Raw genomic sequence first — 19,077 nt, forward strand, 5'->3', positions numbered from 1 at the left:
GAATGTACAGTACCAGGAAAATCTGACGTCATCTCTAAAGCAGTGGTTCACCTGCCTAAAGAGAGGTCACATCTTCAGGAGTAACTCACTCTGCTTTCATAGAGGCGTGTGCGAATGTGGGACTCGTGGTTAAGCTGGAAGGCTTACCACTGAAGAGATTGGATAGTGGTGGAGTGCATATATATAGACATTGTGTATGACTGCTGAGTCTTTGTAATTGTCTTTTGTCCAAGTACTCCATCTGATTGTGTAAGACACTTTGCCTTCATTTAACCAACTTGTACTCCTCTGGCTCCCTGGTGATGGTGGTGGTGATATCCCTGTTCCAAAGTCCCTCTCTGGAAAAACAAAACAAAAGAGCTGCTGGTGGCCGTAATGTCTGTAATCTGGCACCCCCTCCCTTTGAAACTGGAGTAATTAACAGATTTAGACTTACTTCAAGCCCTGAGTCTGCTTCTCTAAGCCAGAGAAGATACTGTTAGTGATTTTAAATATTCTTGAAGCTTGAGATGTACCCTTTTGAAAAGCCATTATCTTGAGGTTTGCCTATTAGGTAGTTTAGCTTCTTGTTGGAAACTATGGAAATTTAGAGTGGAATCTATGCCATGATGAAATCAATTAAAATGTCCTTGGCTCTGCCTGTCTCATCTGCATGTCATTTTACCTACATGGAAGGCTGAGCACATGGGCTGTACTAATCTATACCAGAAAGCACTTGACCTTGGGATTTGTATTAGAAACCTTAAGTTAACTAATGGTTGAGTTGTACACAAGGCCTCTGTTGTTCTCTCAGAGATGATAGCAGTAGCAAAAGGTAGCATATGACTATCATCTTAAAACTCATTCCTTTTGTCCCTCTCGCAGAATTTCCTTTATTTATATATTCAATATTCAATTTTCTTTCTCTTCAGGATGGATCTTCCCCTGAACTACCAAGTCTTGAGAGAAAAAATAAAAGAAGGAAAATTAAAGGAAAGAAAGGTATGGCTATAGAATTCTGTAGCAGAACATGATTGTTTTAATTATTTTGTTTTTGTTTGTTTGTTGGGAGTCTTTTTTTAAGACAGGGTTTCTGTGTTAACAACTCTGGCTGTCTGCAACTCACAGAGATCCACTTGCCTCTGCCTCCCTAGTGCTGGGGCTAAAGGTGTGTGCTACCACTGCCTGGCCTATTGTTTTGATTTTTGCAGTGCTAGGGGTTGAATCCAGGGCTTCATACATGCTAGGCAGTTGCTCTACCTGTATCTCTGAGCACAAGAAGTTGCCAATAGCACTTTAGCTTTTTTTATAATTTGACATGACAGTTTCCAGTCATCAAACACTGAACATCTGCTTCATAGTACTTACTGTTTGTTTTGAGGTGGTATTGCTATATAGTCAAGACTGGCATTAGACTTACAGAGATCCTTTTGTCTCAGCCTTCCATGTGCTAGAATTACAAGCTTAGAGCATCATACCACAAGGCTTGCTCTGTGTGTGTGTGTGTGTGTGTGTGTGTGTGTTATTTTGCTTTGTTTTTTATTGAGAAAGGAACTGAATTGTAACTCAGTGGTAAAGTACTTACTTGAGTAGAAGGCATGAGGCCCCTGGTTCAGTCCTCAGCACTAGGTATCACCTGTCTATAGATCCAGGATGGCCTGGGCTACAATCCTGCTTTAGCCTCTGGAAAGCTGGATTGCAAACTTGTGCCACCATACCTGTCTCATACATGGTTTTTCTTAAATAGTGGTCTTGTTTTAAAGCAGAGAAAAGAGCATGGTAGTGGTGGCGCACGCCTTTAATCCCAGCACTTGGGAGGCAGAGGCAGGCAGACCTTAGTTTGAGGACAGCCGGGACTGCTAAAAAGAAACCCTGTTTCGAAAAACCAAAAAAAAAAAAAGTGAAGAAAGTATGATTTCTTGCAACATTAGTTGCTGCTGAAGAAATACATAATGCCATATAGACCTGAAAGCTAAGTTATATCCTAGGCATATATGTATAGGCAGGAAATTTCACTGAGATTTTCCAATTAGAATGAGAACGAACAGGTAATTTAATTAAAATGGTGTCCCTCTCACTTTTTTTTGTTGTTGTTGTTGTCCTGTGGCTCAGACTACCCTTGAACTCAGAGTAGCTCTGCCTCCAAGTCCCAGTGCTGGGATTGCAGCTAGGAGACAGCTCACCTGGCTTCACCTTTATATTTTTGAGGTCCCGTGTTTGCTTTTCTGATGTGAATTAAGGAGTTTGTAGCAGAAAGAATGGCCTCTGATTTGGGTCGGTTTAGGTTTCTATTCAGCATCTTCGTTGGGGGAGCTTTAGTAAAGAGAACTGTGACAGTTACGGAAGGAAAAGTGCTCCTCAGCACACTGGGGAGGTGGAGGCAGGAGGATGAGTAAGTAGCTCAAGGTTATCAAATGCCCAGAAAGTTCAAGGCCAAACTCTGCTATGTAATGAGACCCCAACAATAGCAACAACAAAAACCATAAATAGGCCAGTTGTGGTGATTGGTGCCCTTAATCCCAGCTCTCCACAGAGACAGAGGCAAGTGGGTCTGAAAGTTCCAGGTCAGCCGGGACCATATAGTCCCTGTCTCAAAAAAAGAAGCAAGAGTCTGGCTAAAGGGAACTCTTTGAATCTGAGAATCAGATGAGAACATGGTTTCAAAAGCACGTTCTGTAGTCTGAGGCTCAGTCTCGCCCAAAGCCCTAAGGGAGGAGCTCGACAGACAGCAGAAGAAAGGGAAACACGCCGTTCTGGGGCTGAGATCTCAAACACAGTAAGCGGGGGGTGGGGAACTGAAAGTCCCCTTCTGGTTCTTGTTTTATAAGATCCATGAGTCTTGTTTACCTGTCTGGAAAAAGATGTGTTCATGCTGAGCACGTGTGTCTCTACCTTTGAAGGAACTGTTATCATACCGGCCCTTTTGTTTTGTTTTGACAGAGCGCTCTCAGGTTGACCAGCTACTGACTATCTCCTTAAGAGAGGAAGAACTGAACAAGTCGCTGCAGTGCATGGATAGCAACCTCCTGCAGGCGCGGGCTGCTCTGCAGACAGCTTATGTGGAAGTTCAGAGGTTGCTCATGCTCAAGCAGCAGGTAACAGCTGGAGAATACTAGGAACGCTGGCAAGCTTGGTGTTGGATTGAGAATGCTTAGCAAAGTATTTTACTTTCAGATAACTATGGAGATGAGCGCACTGAGGACTCACAGAATACAGATTCTACAAGGATTACAAGGTATTGTGATCTTTTGTTCTCTGTCAGGTAAAGCAAAGAAGCCATGGGAATGTCACACAGTTTCCTGCACGTCTCCAGGGTTTCACCCAGAGGCCTGTCGTCTCAGGAGGATTACGAGGTCAAGATTTATCTAGGTTAGAGAGTGAATTCAAGACCTGCCTACATCTCAAAACAAGAGAGTAAAAAGAATTGGTGATAAAGCTTAGTTGTTGAATGTTTGCTCGATATTGGCAAGGCCCTAGGTTCAGTTAATAGTGTGGGACTGCAGTAACGGAAGGAGGAAAAGGAGCAGTGGAGACTTTTGGTTAGGAATCCGAAGCACTGAATTCAAATCTTGGCCTCCATTAGTAACTGTATGACTTGGATAAGCTATTTAATATTTGATTTTTTTCTCTGCCCTTGTTGATTGTTTAGGTTATACATTTTGTTTGGACAAGTTAAAAGGGTGGATGCTGTCACATTATTAATTTAATTTCTTACTTGTTTCTAATTTTTTATCTTTTTTTTTTAATGCGGAGTCTTTCAGTGTAGCCCTGGCATTCCAGGGAATTTGCTCTGTAAACCACACTGGCCTGGAACTCACAGAGATCTGCCTCCTGTGTGCTGGAATTAAAGGCATGAGCCACCATGTCTGGCTAATTTTTGTTTATGAGACAGGATCTCATGTAGCTCATGTTCCCTTAAACTTAGTAGGTAGCTAATGATGCTGCTAAACTCTTCATTCTTAGTCTCCATCTTCCAAGTGCTGTGATTACAGGCACGTAATACCGTGACCAATTTAAAATTATTTGCTAACTTTTTTTTTTTTTTTTGGTTTTTCGAGAGACAGGGTTTCCCTGTAGTTTCTAGAGCCTGTCCTGGAACTAGCTCTTGTAGACCAGGCTGGCCTCGAACTCAGAGATCCGCCTGCCTCTGCCTCCCGAGTGCTGGGATTAAAGGTATGCGCCACCACCACCTGGCTTTGCTAACCTTTAATATACATATTAGATGCCAGGTATGTCATCATGGGACCCTGAGATAAGTAAATCTCTGTGAGTTCAAGACCAGTTTGGGGGGCTGGAGAGATGGCTCAGAGGTTAAGAGCATTGCCTGCTCTTCCAAAGGTCCTGAGTTCAATTCCCAGCAACCACATGGTGGCTCACAACCATCTGTAATGGGGTCTGGTGCCCTCTTCTGGCCTGGAGGCATACACACAGACAGAATATTGTATACATAGTAAATAAAGAAATAAATATTTTTAAAAAAAGACCAGTTTGGTTGGTCTATATAATGAGTTCCAGAACAGCTACCGTTGCATAGTGTGACCTTGTTTCTAACAAAACAAAGCAAATAAAAACTCACTTTCCAAGTGATATTCTTGCATTTGTATGTATTGTCTATGTTTCCTTTTGTAGAAACGTATGAACCCTCTGAGCACACAGACCAGGCTCCCTATAGCTTCACAGCACGAGAACAAAGGAACAGTCGATCTCAAACCTCTGTTGAGACCCCACTGCTGCCTACTCCCTTTTTCCCAGGGTTTCTGGAGCCGCCTCCTTCCCATGTGTCTCTACCATCCACTGGAACCCCTCTCCAAATAACCACGTCTGCTTTCCAAGTCCATGGTACTGTCCCTGACTCATCAATTCAGATTAAACAAGAGCCCATGTCTCCTGAACAAGAAGGGAGTATGAATGCTGTGCCCCAAGGCTCTGCTTCCAGTGTGTCCAAGGAATTACTGCAAGCTAATAGTGAGTAAGCCTTTCTGTAGTTCAGGGCGATCCCGAAGACAACTATACATCACGGTATAAAGCCTGCTAGAACAAAGTCACACACAGGTGGATCTCTGAGAGAGCAGCCTAATCTACAGAGCATGTTCTAGATCTCAAAAATAAAGTAGTTATTATAGTTAGTTTTTTTTATTGACAGATAATTTATATAGGTGTCTGCGCTCTGTGCGCTGGCACCCAGTTCGTGAGCTTCGGGCAAAGGGGCTGGAGGTTAAAATACACAGACACACACAGACAGAGAGACAGCTACACAGGTTATCCTTGAATTCCCCAAGAATGCCCCCTTCATTGTGTTCAGGGGCAGATTATATAGAGATAGCCACGCCCCCCCAACCCACCAGAAACCACTGTCCTGCCATCAGGAACTCCTGAAGGTATCATGCTCAGAGCAGCTGTAGGCACTCAGATCAGGGGATTACAAGAAATTTAGGATCTGGGGTCTCACTGCTCCCAACATAGGAGAGTTGTTTTCAAATACTTCAGAGAATGTGGTCTGGGAAATCACTCAGTGGGTGCAGGTGCTTGACGCCAAGCCCGATGACCTGAGAAAGAGAACCTGAGCCCCCACAGGCACAGCTGTGCTAGATACACACATATAAAATAAATGTAAATTCTTAAGAAACTAATAAAATATTTCAGAGAATGTAATTTAAGTTTCATTGTTCCCTGATTTTCTCAGAGCTTAATGAGTTGACATCACATTGATATTTCCAAAGGTTTCATTTGTGGTTTGATACTCGGGTTAAGATTTGTCACCCTGTTTATGTGCTAAGGTGTGTACTCTGAATTTCTGAGCACTTAAACTGTCTTTATTACCTCAGATGTAAGCCAGGATTGATTAAAAACCTGAGAGGCGAGTGGTTGTGTTGGCCATAGGGTTCTGGTGTTCACAGGTATTAACAGGAATTTATGTGGGTTGAGAAGGAGCCAGAACTTAACACTTGCCAGGTTAACATTTGAGCATAACTTCTTAGTTCTTTTCATTACTTTAAATCCTGTCATATTAAAAACTCAGTCAAAGAACAGACAGTCCAAATGAAACGGCTCAGCAGACATAAGCTAGCCAAAGCAAGCCTGCCAACTCAAGTCTGATCCCTGGAACCCACGTAAAAAGCTGCGTGCGGTGGCACAAATCTAATCCCAGCACTCCTTGGTGTGGGAGGTCAAGACGTGTATGACTTGGAAGCTTGCAGGCCAGCTAGCCTCAAGTATGAAGCACAGCGGCAGAAAACAAGTGAGCCTGCCTCAGTATGGTAGAAGGCAAGAACTGACACTCAGTACTGTCCTCTGACCTGCACACTTCTGCCATGGTATGTACACACACATACGCTCACCCTGCCAAAAGTCAAAGAGGTATTGTGTGATTCCTTAAGCTAAAACAGTTTGAGAAATTACCTCAGCTTCTGCTACTGGTGCCCTGTTGCAGTATTTATGTAGATGCTAGTATCAAATGTCTGTGATCTGTCATATTGAATTTTAAGTTACTTTTATGGAATTAGTATTTAGGTTTTTAAAACTATAACGCATTGGGGTGGTGAGGTGACTCAAGCCTGAAAACCTGGGTTCAATCCCCAGACCCGATACTGTAAAAAGAGAGAATTGACTTCTGCAAATTGTCCTCTTACCTTCACACATGCCCACATACACAAATAAAAGTAGCAAAAAAACCATATAATTTATGCAATGAATACTGACTTTTGAATAGATTATCTAATAAAAATTAACTGGATATATTTTGTTATGTGTTTCCTATCTTTTTTAGGGGGTAGGCTGCTAGAGATTGCATTTTAGGCAAACTCAGTACTACTGCAGAACTACAAACATCCTGAGCTGTATTTCAGTCTGTCTTAAACCATAAGTGGCTGTTTACATGCTGACTGTATAATGGTGAAATCATAGTTTACTGTAATCTGACCTTAGTCTGTGGGAGCTAAGGAGTAGGTTCTGTGGGTGAAATCATTTACTCTTATAAACGCTGAGGATCCACATTGTAATCCCGCATGCTACCGTAAAATGGGACTCTGAGATAGAATCATGACCAGCCTCACGTACACAGTGCTTTGGCAGAAGCAATAAGAGATTCTCTGCCTCCATGTAAGGTAGAAAGTAAGAATGGCTCCCAAAAGCTGTCCTCTGACCTCCATACAAGTTCCTGGGCATGTGTGCACTGGAACTTATTCCTTGTATGCATGCATGCATACACACAAAGCAAAGCAAAACCTGTATACCATTAAATATGTGAACATTCAGAGTTGAAGAAAAATCAGTAGGCACAGTCCCTGGCTGCAGAAGCTGATTTTCTGTTTGATTTCCTGATTCAGGAGTGGTCAGTGAGAGCTGCCCAGTTTACCCAGCCATCCCTACAGCATTAACTTCAGAGTCAACAGAAAACTGCCTGGAGGCTAACCGAGATAAGAATTCTCCTGTGGAGCAAGTAAATTCCAGAAGCAGAGAAAACTCCCTCTCCTCCCAGTCTCCTGAGCGCCCTGGCATAAACAAAGGTGAAGAGTCTGCCAAAGGCAGCAGCGGATCTGAAGCCTGTAGCAGTTCTTTTCTTAGGTTGTCTTTCACTCCCGAAACCCCTGTGGAGAAGGAGACTCGCTCTCCAGCTGAGCATCAGGCTGAATCCACACTGGCATCAGCAGAAACTAGAGGGAGCAAGAAGAAGAAGAAACTCCGAAAGAAGAAGACGCTGAGGGCCACCCATGTTCCCGAGAACAGCGACACTGAACAGGATGTGTTCACTGCTAAGCCTGCAAGAAAGACAAAGGCTGGAAAGGTAGCTAAAGGGGGAAAAGTAACGACCTCCACCTGGGAAGACAGCAGAACTGGGCGGGAACAAGAACCTCTCAGAGCGGAGCCGGACAGTGAGTCCTCCCTGGAAGTCCTGGAAGTCCCTAATCCTCAGTTAGAGGTAGTTGCCATAGATTCTTCTGAATCTGGAGAAGAGAAACCAGACAGCCCATCAAAAAAAGACAGCTGGAGCTCTGCAGAGCAAAACCCAGTAGAAGCTTCTCGTTCTGGTTGTGATGAAGTTAGCTCTACCAGTGAGCTTGGCACCCGCTACAAGGATGGCGTTCCTGTCAGGTAAGGGTGCTTTTGCTTCTCTCAGGGTGTGTTAATCCCACCGATTGAGACTTAAGACCACTACCACAGTTTAAAGCCAAATTTGAAGCAAGCTTTAGTTAAATACTGGCCAGATGGATGGACTCTGGCTTAAGTTCATACCCAGGTTCCTGGGAAATGGCCCAGAATCAAGTATGGCAGGGGCTAAGGAAAACCCATAATTCATTGCATTTTCCATCAAATCCAAGCATACATCCTGAAGAACCTCTAGCCCACACATGATCAAGCACATCCAGTGCACGAGGCTCAAATAAACTTGTTTAGGGGAAATGAAAAACCCATGGCTTATCTCCCATAAACAATGGCCTCCAGCATTTCTGGAACCATCTGTCCTTGGGCAAGGGGCTCACAGATTATAGGCATTTTTGTTTCACGGACCTCTAGGGCATAGTAATTAAAACTTAAAATGTACCTTTGGCTCTCACAACTGCTCTTCCAGTTACTCTTTTTTGTTTGTTTTTTTTTTAAAGACAGGGTTTCTCTGTATAACCCTAGTTGTTCTAGAACTTGCTCTGTAGATCAGGCTGGCCTTACCTGCCTCTGCCTCCCAAGTGCTGGAATTAAAGGCATTTGCTACCTTCATTTTCTCTTCTAAGTAGAATTTTAGAATTTATAAATCAAAAATTATGTGAAAAAAGTTATGAACAGGGAAAAATCAAATCTTGGAAGTTGGATTTTTTTTTTTAGGGTTTTTTTTGTTTTCTCTTTTGACTGTTGTAAATTTCAAAGAAATTTCAGGTAGAAAAATTGAGTTAGAAAGTTTTTAGTTTTACCATCTGTCCTTGTCTCCAGATGCCAAGAAATTGTTGCTTTTATTTTTTTTCAGTGTGGCAGAAACTCAGACAGTGATCTCCTCCATAAAAGCATCCAAGAACTCTTCAGGTAATTGTTCTGTTTGTTTACAAGTAGCTGTGGGGAAAGGGTTCTTAGAGTTTAGAGGTCTAGTCAGTTTAAACCTGTTTACAAGTGTTCACAGAGCAGGAGATGAAGTGAGAGGTTACCGCCCCAAGTCTGTAGGTGATGGACTTTGCAAGCTGCATGCGCACATCTGTCTTAGCTGGTTCCCTTTTCTGACCTTGTTGGTTTTAAAGTTGTCCTTGTTTTTTGGTGGAGTCTCCTCAATGAAGAACTTTGAAAATTGTGACGTTCTGCTGGGGAGCTAGGACTTAGGAGAATCTTTCGGTGATTTCATTCAAATCATCTAGATGGTTGTGATGGCTTTGACTTAGTATCTTTTAAGACTGTAGCAGACATGTGTCTGAAACCTGTTTCTGATTTCTAAAAATATCTTCAGAGCCAGGAGATGATGATGAGCCTACAGAAGGGAGCTTTGAAGGACACCAAGCTGCAGTGAATGCAATTCAGATATTTGGAAACTTGCTGTACACCTGCTCGGCAGACACAAGTGTCCGAGTCTATAATTTGGTGGTAAGAATGATGTTTGGAGAACCTCTGGTCGCAGCCTTTAGAACTCACTCGTGTTGTTCCTAGCATCAATGAAGGAAACAAACGTACTGACTTCCCAGGGGATGTAGACTGCTCTAGAGGCAGTGGATCATGGAGTCCCCAGGGACAGCTCTGCCTTCTCTAGTCACATTTCCTAAAATGTAGTTCTGAAAGGTGCCTACCTCTCGGGGATCTTCCTCTCTCCATTAGAAAAAACTCCCCTGTGCTTTATTCTCTGAACCAGCATCCATGGCAAAGGAAATAGGATCACACCAGTAGATGAGGGCCAGTCATTCCCTGGGCTTGATATTAGTGATGGGGTCAGTTACATGATGGGGTCAGAAGATACAGTAGAGGAAGAATGAAGTGAGCATTGCAACATATTTGAGGAAGATTTTTTTTTCCTGGTGATTAATTATAGAGACCAAGTTTTTCCAGAAAATTACACCCTTCCATGTCTCACCGTCGGTATAACTGAACACTTTTAGGATTTGAAATTCTGTCACAGTTAGCTTTGTCCTCTGCAGTGATAACCATCTTAACTATCTTAAATGCTATGTCTGCATATACAACAAGATCTATTTAGAATATACATACATACATCCATACACACATCTCACAACTTGAAAACTAGAACATTTACGAACATTTGCGTGTCTTCTGAGCCAACACCATGAAGGTGATAAACCAATACGTGTTTACTATGGGCAAGCAGTTATGTGATCTAGGGACATGAGAAGTATTGGAAGTGACCCCAGGAAGAAAGCAGTATGAGTATGTGCTCTACAAAAGCAGAGCTGGGTGTGGTAGCATATGCCTGTAATCCCATCACTTGGAAAATAGAGACAGGAGGATCAGGAGTTTAAAGCTAGCCTCTGGTACAAAGGCTTGAAGTGTTTTAAGCTGCATGAGTCTGTGTCTCAAAAAAACTAAATCTAGGAATTCAGGTCTAGTTTTCAAGTGGTGAGATGTGTATATGGATGTATGAATGCATATTCTAAATAGATCTTGTTATATATGCAGACGTAGCATTTAAAATAGTTTTTTTTCCTAAGCTACTAGGACCAGTGATAGCACCTGATATTTTTAAATTGTTGTGCAATCTCATAAGCTGGTAATCAAATGCATAATTCTCTGGACAATTAGCAGAAGTTTGGATGTGCTAGGTTCCTTGGTCCATATGTTAGAAAAACTTGACCTAGGCATTAAGTGAAATTCTCTCCTGCCTCACTGTGAACCACCTAGGTATTTTTGGGTGTGGCTTAGTAAGTATATAGTTGTAGGTATCTCACTGTATGTGACTTTGTTGGGCATTCAGTGAACAACAGATGTTTACTGAGCACACTTTGTACTGAGCAGCATATTGGGTGAATATAGCAATGAACTGAAAGTTTTTGCTTGTTTTTATTAACAGAAGTCATTGTCTAAGTCCTCTCTATTGGTTACTCTTATCGCTGTGATAAAACGCCATGACCAAGGCGTCTTCTAGAAGAAAGGGTTTGTTTGGGCTTCCAGTTCCAGAGGACTATTCCTAGTGGCAGGAACAGTGTGGCAGCCAGCACGGTGGCAGGATGAGGAAATTCCCATCTTAAACCTCAGGCATGGAGCAGAGAGAGTGAACTGGAAATGCCTGCCCCCTTTGACATAGCTTGTCCAAGTAAGGCTGCAATGCCTAAACCTCCCCCAGACAGCACCACCAGACACCTAAGACTGGTGAACATTTCTGACGCAAACCACCATACCTTCTAAATCCTGTACATAACACTCAAGTCAGCCCTTTTAAGAATTTATACATTTTTAGTTGGAAATACTTGATTTTTCAGAGTCGGAAGTGTATTGGTGTCTTCGAAGGCCACATTTCCAAAGTGAACTGCCTGCTTGTCACTCACGTCTCTGCGAAGAATTTATCTGTCCTGTACACTGGTTCCAGTGACCACACCATTCGCTGCTATAATGTCAAGGTAGGCAGCTCTAGAGAAGTCAGAGTGGTAATATTGAACCTTTAACTATATTTTCTGTTACTCTTCTCCTTTGACTTTCTCATTTTGTTTCTGAGCGTATTTTAGCATACTGATACTATCGTAGGTAGATAGAAGATTCAGCATAAACCACATTTTCTGTTTGTTCATCAGTATCTATTAATTTCATTAACAGTATAGTTCCCTTGGTCTTTCTCATAAATATTCTCTTATCATGTGTCAGAATTAATCTTAGTTGCAATATTTTTTTTTAGTTGCAATATTTTAATTATACTTATTTACTTTGTATGTGTATCATGTGTGTGGAGGCCAAAGAATGACTTATTGAGTTTTTCCTCTCCACCTTGTGGTCCAAGGGATCAAACTTAGGTGTGATCAAGCTTGGCTACAGGAACCTTTATCTGCTCAGCCATTTCACTGGTCCCTGTTAATTTAATTTCTTTAAAAGTTAAATTTTATGGAATCTAGAGAAATAAGTCAGTAAAGTGCTTGCCTTGAAGAAGACCTGAATTCTTTCCCCAGAACTCACTTTAAAAAGCTGAGCTCCTAAGCTCCAGCCCTAGCTGGAGAGGTGGCTCAGAGGTTAAGAGCACTGGCTGCTCTTCCCACAGTCCTGAGTTCAATTCCCAGCACCCACATGGTGGCTCTCACCCATCTGTAATGAGATCTGGTGCCCTCTTCATGATCAAAGTACAGATCAATGGGGTCCATATGATGGAAGGAAGGAACTGGCTCTGTAAGTTGTCTTCTGGCTTCCACACAGGGACGTATGTGTCAGGCTGGCATCAAATTGACACAGAACAAACACTGAGAAACAGGCATGAGCCATTGCACCTAGTATATGATATGCTGGGGATTGAACCCAGGACTCCCTGCCTGCTAGACAAATACTCTACCTACTGAGTCACATCACCAGCCTGCCAAATACAGCTTTATAATTTATTTATCTTTATTTGTTTCAGAAGCTTAACACTCAAGTCAGCCCTTTTAAGAATTTATACATTTTTAGTTAGAAATACCAGAATGGTTAGACTGTTTTTTGATAGTACTCTTACACCTGGGATCTTATATTTTAAAGAAGAAAAATACTTAAGATAATCTACCATGCTTTTCAGCCTCATTTTAAAGCGTTTGAGGAACAATTGTTCACACATTTACCACTATCCTCTGTTAGTAAGGGATTATTTGGGGTTTGGGGGGTTTTGTTTTGTTTTTTTTTTTTTTTTTTTTCAGACCCGAGAATATATAGAACAGTTAAAGCTGGAAGACCGGGTTCTCTGCCTTCATAATAGATGGAAAATCCTCTATGCTGGACTGGCAAATGGCACTGTGGTCACCTTCAACGTAAAGGTCAGTGGTTGGGGGAGTGGGCTGAATTTCCCTGCTGTGGGAAATAGCGGGAGGCCATCTCTTTCTTCTGGTTTGAAGAATTAGCCTTTGTTTAAAAACAGTTGTCTTCTAGTGCAAGTGAAATCTGTCCTCCTTTTTGTCTGTGCAGACAAATGCCAGGACCAAAATGTAGTCCTACAAAATTAAACCAAGCCTGAATATTTGGGCCAAATAATGAGTCATGGGTTAAATCAGTCTATCTTGTGACAGCATGGAAAATGAATCTGAGTCCTTGACTTCTGACGCTAATGTGGGTTGGAGGCTGACTTGGGGTTCTGTGAGGGAAAGTAAGTCAGAGGTCTCCTCTAACAGCTGTACAGCCTCATTCTTTTCCAACCCAAGGATGAATTCATTTGGTGAGCAAACTTCACCATCTTCCCTATCCTGGGCCCCAGAGCAGCCTGGTTTCTGTGGCTGTGATGAAATAACCCAGCCAAAAAGCAATTCAAAGAGGAAAGGTTTATTTAGCTAATAGTTCCAGGTTAGACAGAGTAGAAGTCAAGGCAAGAACTTGAAGCCACTAGCCAAGAGCAGAAGGAAGTGAATACATGCAAACTTTTTTATTCAGCTCCCTTGCTTCACTTTCCTCGTCAGGCACCAGACCCGAGAACGGGTACCACCTGTACTGAGTAGTCCGTGTCTTCCCCCAGACTTACACAAGCCAACCTGACGACCTTCATTGAGACTCTTCTTCCCAGCTGAGCCTAGGTTGTGTCTGGTTGATAAATAAGTTCCCGATGACCTGGTAGTGGCGAGCTTACACGTCAAGAGCCTTGCTCCCATTTCTGTTTTAAAAAGTAGTGCACACTGACAACTTGGAGAAGCCTTACTAGTAGAGTCGTGGAGACCTTGTCGGAGGCTTTGTGGGCAGCTGGCGTGGAAGGATAGGCTACGGGTGAAGAAGAGGAGATGGGTGTGATGCGTAGCGGAGCAGGGCTTGTGAGTGCGGCTGCTTGTGCACGCGTCCCTGTCAGTCTTAGTGCTCCTCTGGTGCAGCACTGGCTGGGACCATATACGGAATGTGATGGAGCAGGGTTTTGCTTTTTAGAAACCTTTAAAATGAAATGTGAAGACTCTAGTGTGTTTATAACCAAGTGATTTGGTTCATAATGTAATAAATACAGATTTTTTTAACTGAATACATGAGTGTCACTCTCCTGATCAGATTGAATTAAGCAATAGGGATAAGGACATAAGAGTAAGTTACAATTTTATTTATAAAGGACAAAAGCTTGATAGTTATAAAATGTTTTTTCTCTTTTGTACAGTTATTTAATGTCAGATCAATTACAAAGGGAACATTTGGTGATATCAGATGGAAAAGGGTTTTAGATGGTGGGAAGGAGAGAGAGAGAGAGAGAGAGAGAGAGAGAGAGAGAGAGAGAGAGGGGGGGGGGGAAGAGAGCAGGTTTGAAATGGTTGCTTAGGTGAGAATAGGTTGGCGTCAGGGTGGCTCTTTGCTTCGTTTTGCCTGTGCGCCCCCCATAGAGTGGAACATAGTGCTGCATACCAGACTGTTTACCTTGCAAGGCCTATTTCTCACTCGGCCCTGAACTTCCAGGCTTTCCTTAGCATGTCAAGATTGTTTAGCTGCCAACTGCTGCTTTCTGCTTAGTTTCTGGGAGTTTTACTTAATGTATGTACCTTCTGTACCTTTTAAAAATTTGGGGGGAAATGAGCAGCTTTGTGAATAAGACTGGCAAGCAGGGTAGGAGAAGGGAAACATGTATGAAGTGTGAGATGAAACACATTTTTTAGAGTTTATGGTGTAAACATGATACAAAGGCTGCTATTTTCTGTTAAATGACTTCATGAGAGATAACAGACATCTCCAGACAGAGGGAGAGGCAGTTTGAGGTATCAGAAGATGAAAGTAAGACTAATATGGAGAATCTGAGGATTTTTTTTTAAAGTTTGTTTTGTTTGTTTTAGATTTATTTATCTTATTTAATGTGTAAGAGCATTTTGCCTGCATATGTCTGTGTACCACATGCCCACAGGGATCAGGTCCATCCCTGAGAGTTTGAATTTTTTATTAAATTGGAGAGATGGTTCAGTGGTTAAGAGGACCAGAGTTCAGTTCCCAGTGTTCACATCTGCTGCTCGCGATACTAGTAACTCAGATCCAGGAGGGCTGGTGCCCTCTTATGGCCTCCATGGGGACCTGAACACACATGGCAGAGCGCCCCCTCCCTCCCAGTCAAGCGAACATACATATAAGTGAAGTAAATCCAAAATGGTTTAAGGAAATGAGTAACTCTCAGGAGAGATTTTTTGAAACATCATGAGCTATCAGATCTGATGTATCTTTTGGGGGACAAAACACAATGGGAAGATAGGCATAGTGGCTCTTGCCTATAATCTCAGCACTGGGAAGACTGAGGCAGGAGAATTTTTGTGAGATTGAGTGTAGTCTGGGCTGGCTACATAGTAAGTTCAAGGCTTGGCTGGGCTGCTTAGCAAGACCCTGTTTCAAAAAAGGAAAAATAACTGAAAGAGTCTATAGAAACTGTTGGCAAAACTCCACTGGAATTGACGTGTTATCAGGGTCAGAACAGTTCAGGTTGGGCTATAAAATAATTTGTAATGTATGAGTTTGCCCTACTAGATTAGGGAAAGGAGGTCCCAAGATAGTTGGAACTGGCATTCCAGGGATTGGAACATTCAGGATTTAGGCTGGGCAGTAGATGTGAGTTTGTAGCAGTTTTGGTTAGTTGTTTTTGAGGTTTTCTTGCTAAGTTGGTTTTATAGAATGTTGGTTTGTTTTTTAGACCAACAAGCAACAGGAGATCTTCGAGTGCCATGGCCCTCGGGCGGTGAGCTGTCTCGCCACAGCTCAGGAAGGTGCCCGCAGACTGCTGGTCGTAGGATCTTATGACTGTACCATTAGTGTCCGTGATGCACGGAACGGGCTCCTGCTCAGAACCCTGAAAGGCCACGGCAAGACCGTTCTTTGCATGAAGGTGAGTCAATAGGTTTGGAGGACATTTCCACTACCGTGTGGTGTACTGTTAGAATCCAGTAAAGAGCATAGTCAAGGAGATTGCGGTCTTCTGTGCTTGGGTCACAAAATGACCAACCATTTTTAATAATGCTAGCAAGAAACAAATGTATTTGACTGTAGTGTGGGCACTCTAATGCCCTTCTAGGGCAGTTCATAGTTGGTCCACAGAGGTCATGAACCCAGTAATGTTCTGGCAGGTTTATCACAGTGCCTGGTGGTAAGACATGCATTTCCAGTTAGAAAACTTGTCTGGGAAACATTATTTTATACACAGTTTGTATTCATCTCAAAATGCCACTGTGTGTTAATGTCACCTTGCACAAAAGCTAATTCGCTGGTTTTCTTTAAGGTGGTGAATGACCTTGTGTTCAGCGGCTCCAGTGACCAGTCAGTCTATGCTCACAACATCCATGTAAGCTGGGGGTGAGGTGGAAGGAAGTTTGGAAGGCTTCCTCGGCGCTCTTAGTTTTTAAATCTCCCATTATCTAGTGAAAAGGAATAATAATAACCCCATATGTGTACGTGTGCTCTTGGGTAATTTCAAACCACCTGGAAATTCTAACCTCATCAAAAAATTAATCAGAGAAAGACTTGACGTTTCATTTGAATGCCTCTTTTAAGCTTGAGGACCATGGCTCTCACAGAGTGTTTAAAGTAGAACAGATACAGATGGCTTGAGACTGCTCTTAGTTCTCAGCTGCAGCGCAGAAGCTCAGCTCGGGGTCTGCAGATGGAGTCCAGTCCGTCCTGGCTTTACTGGACCAGCGAAATGAGGAAAGTGAGAGGATAGCTTGCTCCCATTTCTTATCTCAGATTTATAGATTTGTATATTGCATGTGCGTTTATAAAATAGATACCTTGGGTATAAATATAAAATTTGCTTCATGTACACATAGCCTGAAGATAATTTTGTTTTTTAGTGTGTCTGAGTTTTGACTGTAAATGGGGTGAGGTATAGAGTGTTTCACTTGTGATTGATGTCTATGCTATAGACTTGTGGATTTTGGAGCATTTATGGCTTTTGGATTGGGGATACTCATACTCCAGAAATAGAAGGGCTGGTAAATGGCTTAGCGGGTAAAGGAGCTTACCCTGAAATCCCATAAACTAAGTTTCATCCCCTGAGCCCACATGGCAGAAGAGAACTGACTCTCCAAGTTGGCCTGTGTACTTAAGAAATGCACAGAGTCAGCAGACGTTAGTCACAGGGCCTGTGTAATGTTCTCTGTGGGCTACGGGACTGTGGGAGTGAGACCGTGTGCTAGCAGTAGAGCGGCTGTGCTTGTCTGCAGCGCCTCGGGATAGTTCCCTTAGAGCCTTGCGGCCATACAGTTTTGCTGGAACCCTAAAAGCCGGACTAGGGACTTGTTCCTCTTTTCTGGTGCAGACTGGTGAGCTTGTGCGCATCTATAAAGGTCACAATCACGCAGTGACCGTGGTGAATATCCTGGGGAAGGTGATGGTGACTGCCTGCCTGGACAAATTTGTCCGAGTCTACGAATTACAGGTAGGATTGGGCCCATGTGTTTGTCATGACTGCTTTGAGGAGATTGTCTGGAGTAAGAATAGGCACCTTCAAATCTACACTCTCAAAAGCCTTCCAAAATAATGAGGAAGCAGCCAGGCCAAAGACCACACCCAGAAACCACTCTGAGATATTTGCTCAGGCTCCTAGTTGTCAAAATTAGCATGTTTTTTTTTTTTTTTTTTTTTTTTTTTTACCATATTCCTTTCTCTTTTGGGGGGATAGGGTGGATAAGTGGACAGGGATTGAGACAGGGCTGTGTAGCCCATTGGCCCCAAACTTACAATGTAGCTGAGGATGTCTCTGAATTCCTGGCCTTGCTGCCCTCACCTTCCAAGTGCTGAGCTTAGTGTCACCATTAACAAAACTTAGTTGCTTTCTGAAGAGCATCCACAGCCTCTTAAACCCTGTCCGGTTCTCCTTGTAGTGACTTTGGGTTTGAGACTTCGATTGTAAAAGGCAGTGGTGTCAAGTCCTTCGCTGACTTAATTCTCTAACTTTTTTTCTTCCACCTAAGTCCCATGATCGACTGCAAGTTTATGGAGGACACAAAGACATGATTATGTGTATGACCATCCATAAAAGTATGGTGGGTATTGCTTATTTTGTCAAATGTTTGCCTCTGAATGTGTTTACTTCAGATCCCATATGCTGACAGTAATGTGTCTACCTTTACTACTTCCAAAGTGACATCTTACCAACTTGATTGTGATGTGCCCCGTGTCGTGTCATAATAGTAGGAAGTAACCCAGCAACAATGTTGATCATTCTGTGTCTATGAATAGCTAAAATAAGTCAAATATGTTACCACTGTTAATGGAATATGCGATTAGATGCTTTTAAAAAAAAAGTGATGCTTTTGCAGACATGCTCTGAACAGGACCCTGGGAACTAAGAAGATTTGGCCAATGTGGCATTGTTAGAGCCAACTTACCCAATCCTACTTAACTAACTTCCTTTCTTTCTTTATTTGTTTAGACAGGGTTTTACTGTGTAGTCTTGGCAGGCCAGGCCTGGAACTCACTGTGTAGACCAGGCTGGCCTTGAACTCAAAGAGATGAGCCTGCCTCAACCTCCCAAGTGATGGGATTAAAGGCTCCCTGCTTGGTTTAGAGGGTTTTATTTTTAATTGTGAGCTTGAACTGGGATGGATATTTTCAAGATCTTGAGTAGTAAACCCTTTTTTTGCATTGAATACAGACTCCCAGTAGGGAGCACTGACCCAGTACAGAACCTTGGAGCTCTGCCATCCTTGCTGTGAGCCACAGCTGAAGGGTGACCTCTCAGGAGCACAGTTTCAAGGGGGCTCTGATCAAAAGGTCAGGAAATTACTGCTCCACTTTAGTGTCTGAACCCAGGTTTTATGTAAGGTTTCTGTTTGTTTATACTTTCGTGAAGGGTGTTTTCATATTTGTTTCTTTGTGTAGTTTGATACCCTGAACCTCTTTCTCCAGATTTACACTGGTTGTTATGATGGAAGCATCCAGGCTGTGCGGCTGAATCTGATGCAGAATTACCGCTGTTGGGTAAGTGTTAAGACACTTGTCGCCAGACTGCAGAGTTGCTCGGTCCTGGGCTGGTTTCCTGATCTTCGTTGTAGCATTTGAGTCTCGTGATCTGCTTTA

At 42.7% G+C, this 19,077-nt stretch overlaps 1 protein-coding gene across 7 annotated transcripts in view; it reads left to right on the top strand.

The window, feature by feature from the left end:
* Znf106 (zinc finger protein 106) overlaps positions 1-19,077 on the top strand; it is a 58,627-nt gene that overhangs the window by 32,997 nt on the left and 6,553 nt on the right. For 6 of the 7 annotated variants that reach the window (XM_038329415.2, XM_038329419.2, XM_038329417.2 and 3 more), the window contains 14 exons: positions 912-981; positions 2,920-3,074; positions 3,154-3,214; positions 4,609-4,944; positions 7,305-8,070; positions 8,936-8,991; positions 9,404-9,537; positions 11,379-11,516; positions 12,768-12,884; positions 15,695-15,886; positions 16,277-16,339; positions 17,315-17,434; positions 17,970-18,041; positions 18,907-18,978. In XM_038329415.2, coding sequence (XP_038185343.1) covers positions 912-981; positions 2,920-3,074; positions 3,154-3,214; positions 4,609-4,944; positions 7,305-8,070; positions 8,936-8,991; positions 9,404-9,537; positions 11,379-11,516; positions 12,768-12,884; positions 15,695-15,886; positions 16,277-16,339; positions 17,315-17,434; positions 17,970-18,041; positions 18,907-18,978 — 2,352 coding nt within the window. The remainder of the gene's footprint in view (positions 1-911; positions 982-2,919; positions 3,075-3,153; positions 3,215-4,608; positions 4,945-7,304; positions 8,071-8,935; positions 8,992-9,403; positions 9,538-11,378; positions 11,517-12,767; positions 12,885-15,694; positions 15,887-16,276; positions 16,340-17,314; positions 17,435-17,969; positions 18,042-18,906; positions 18,979-19,077) is intronic. The other variant, XM_038329418.2, reaches the window with a different exon arrangement.

The sequence above is a fragment of the Arvicola amphibius genome, chromosome 5 (assembly GCF_903992535.2).
Source record: "Arvicola amphibius chromosome 5, mArvAmp1.2, whole genome shotgun sequence".
Classification (NCBI taxonomy): Eukaryota; Metazoa; Chordata; class Mammalia; order Rodentia; family Cricetidae; genus Arvicola; species Arvicola amphibius.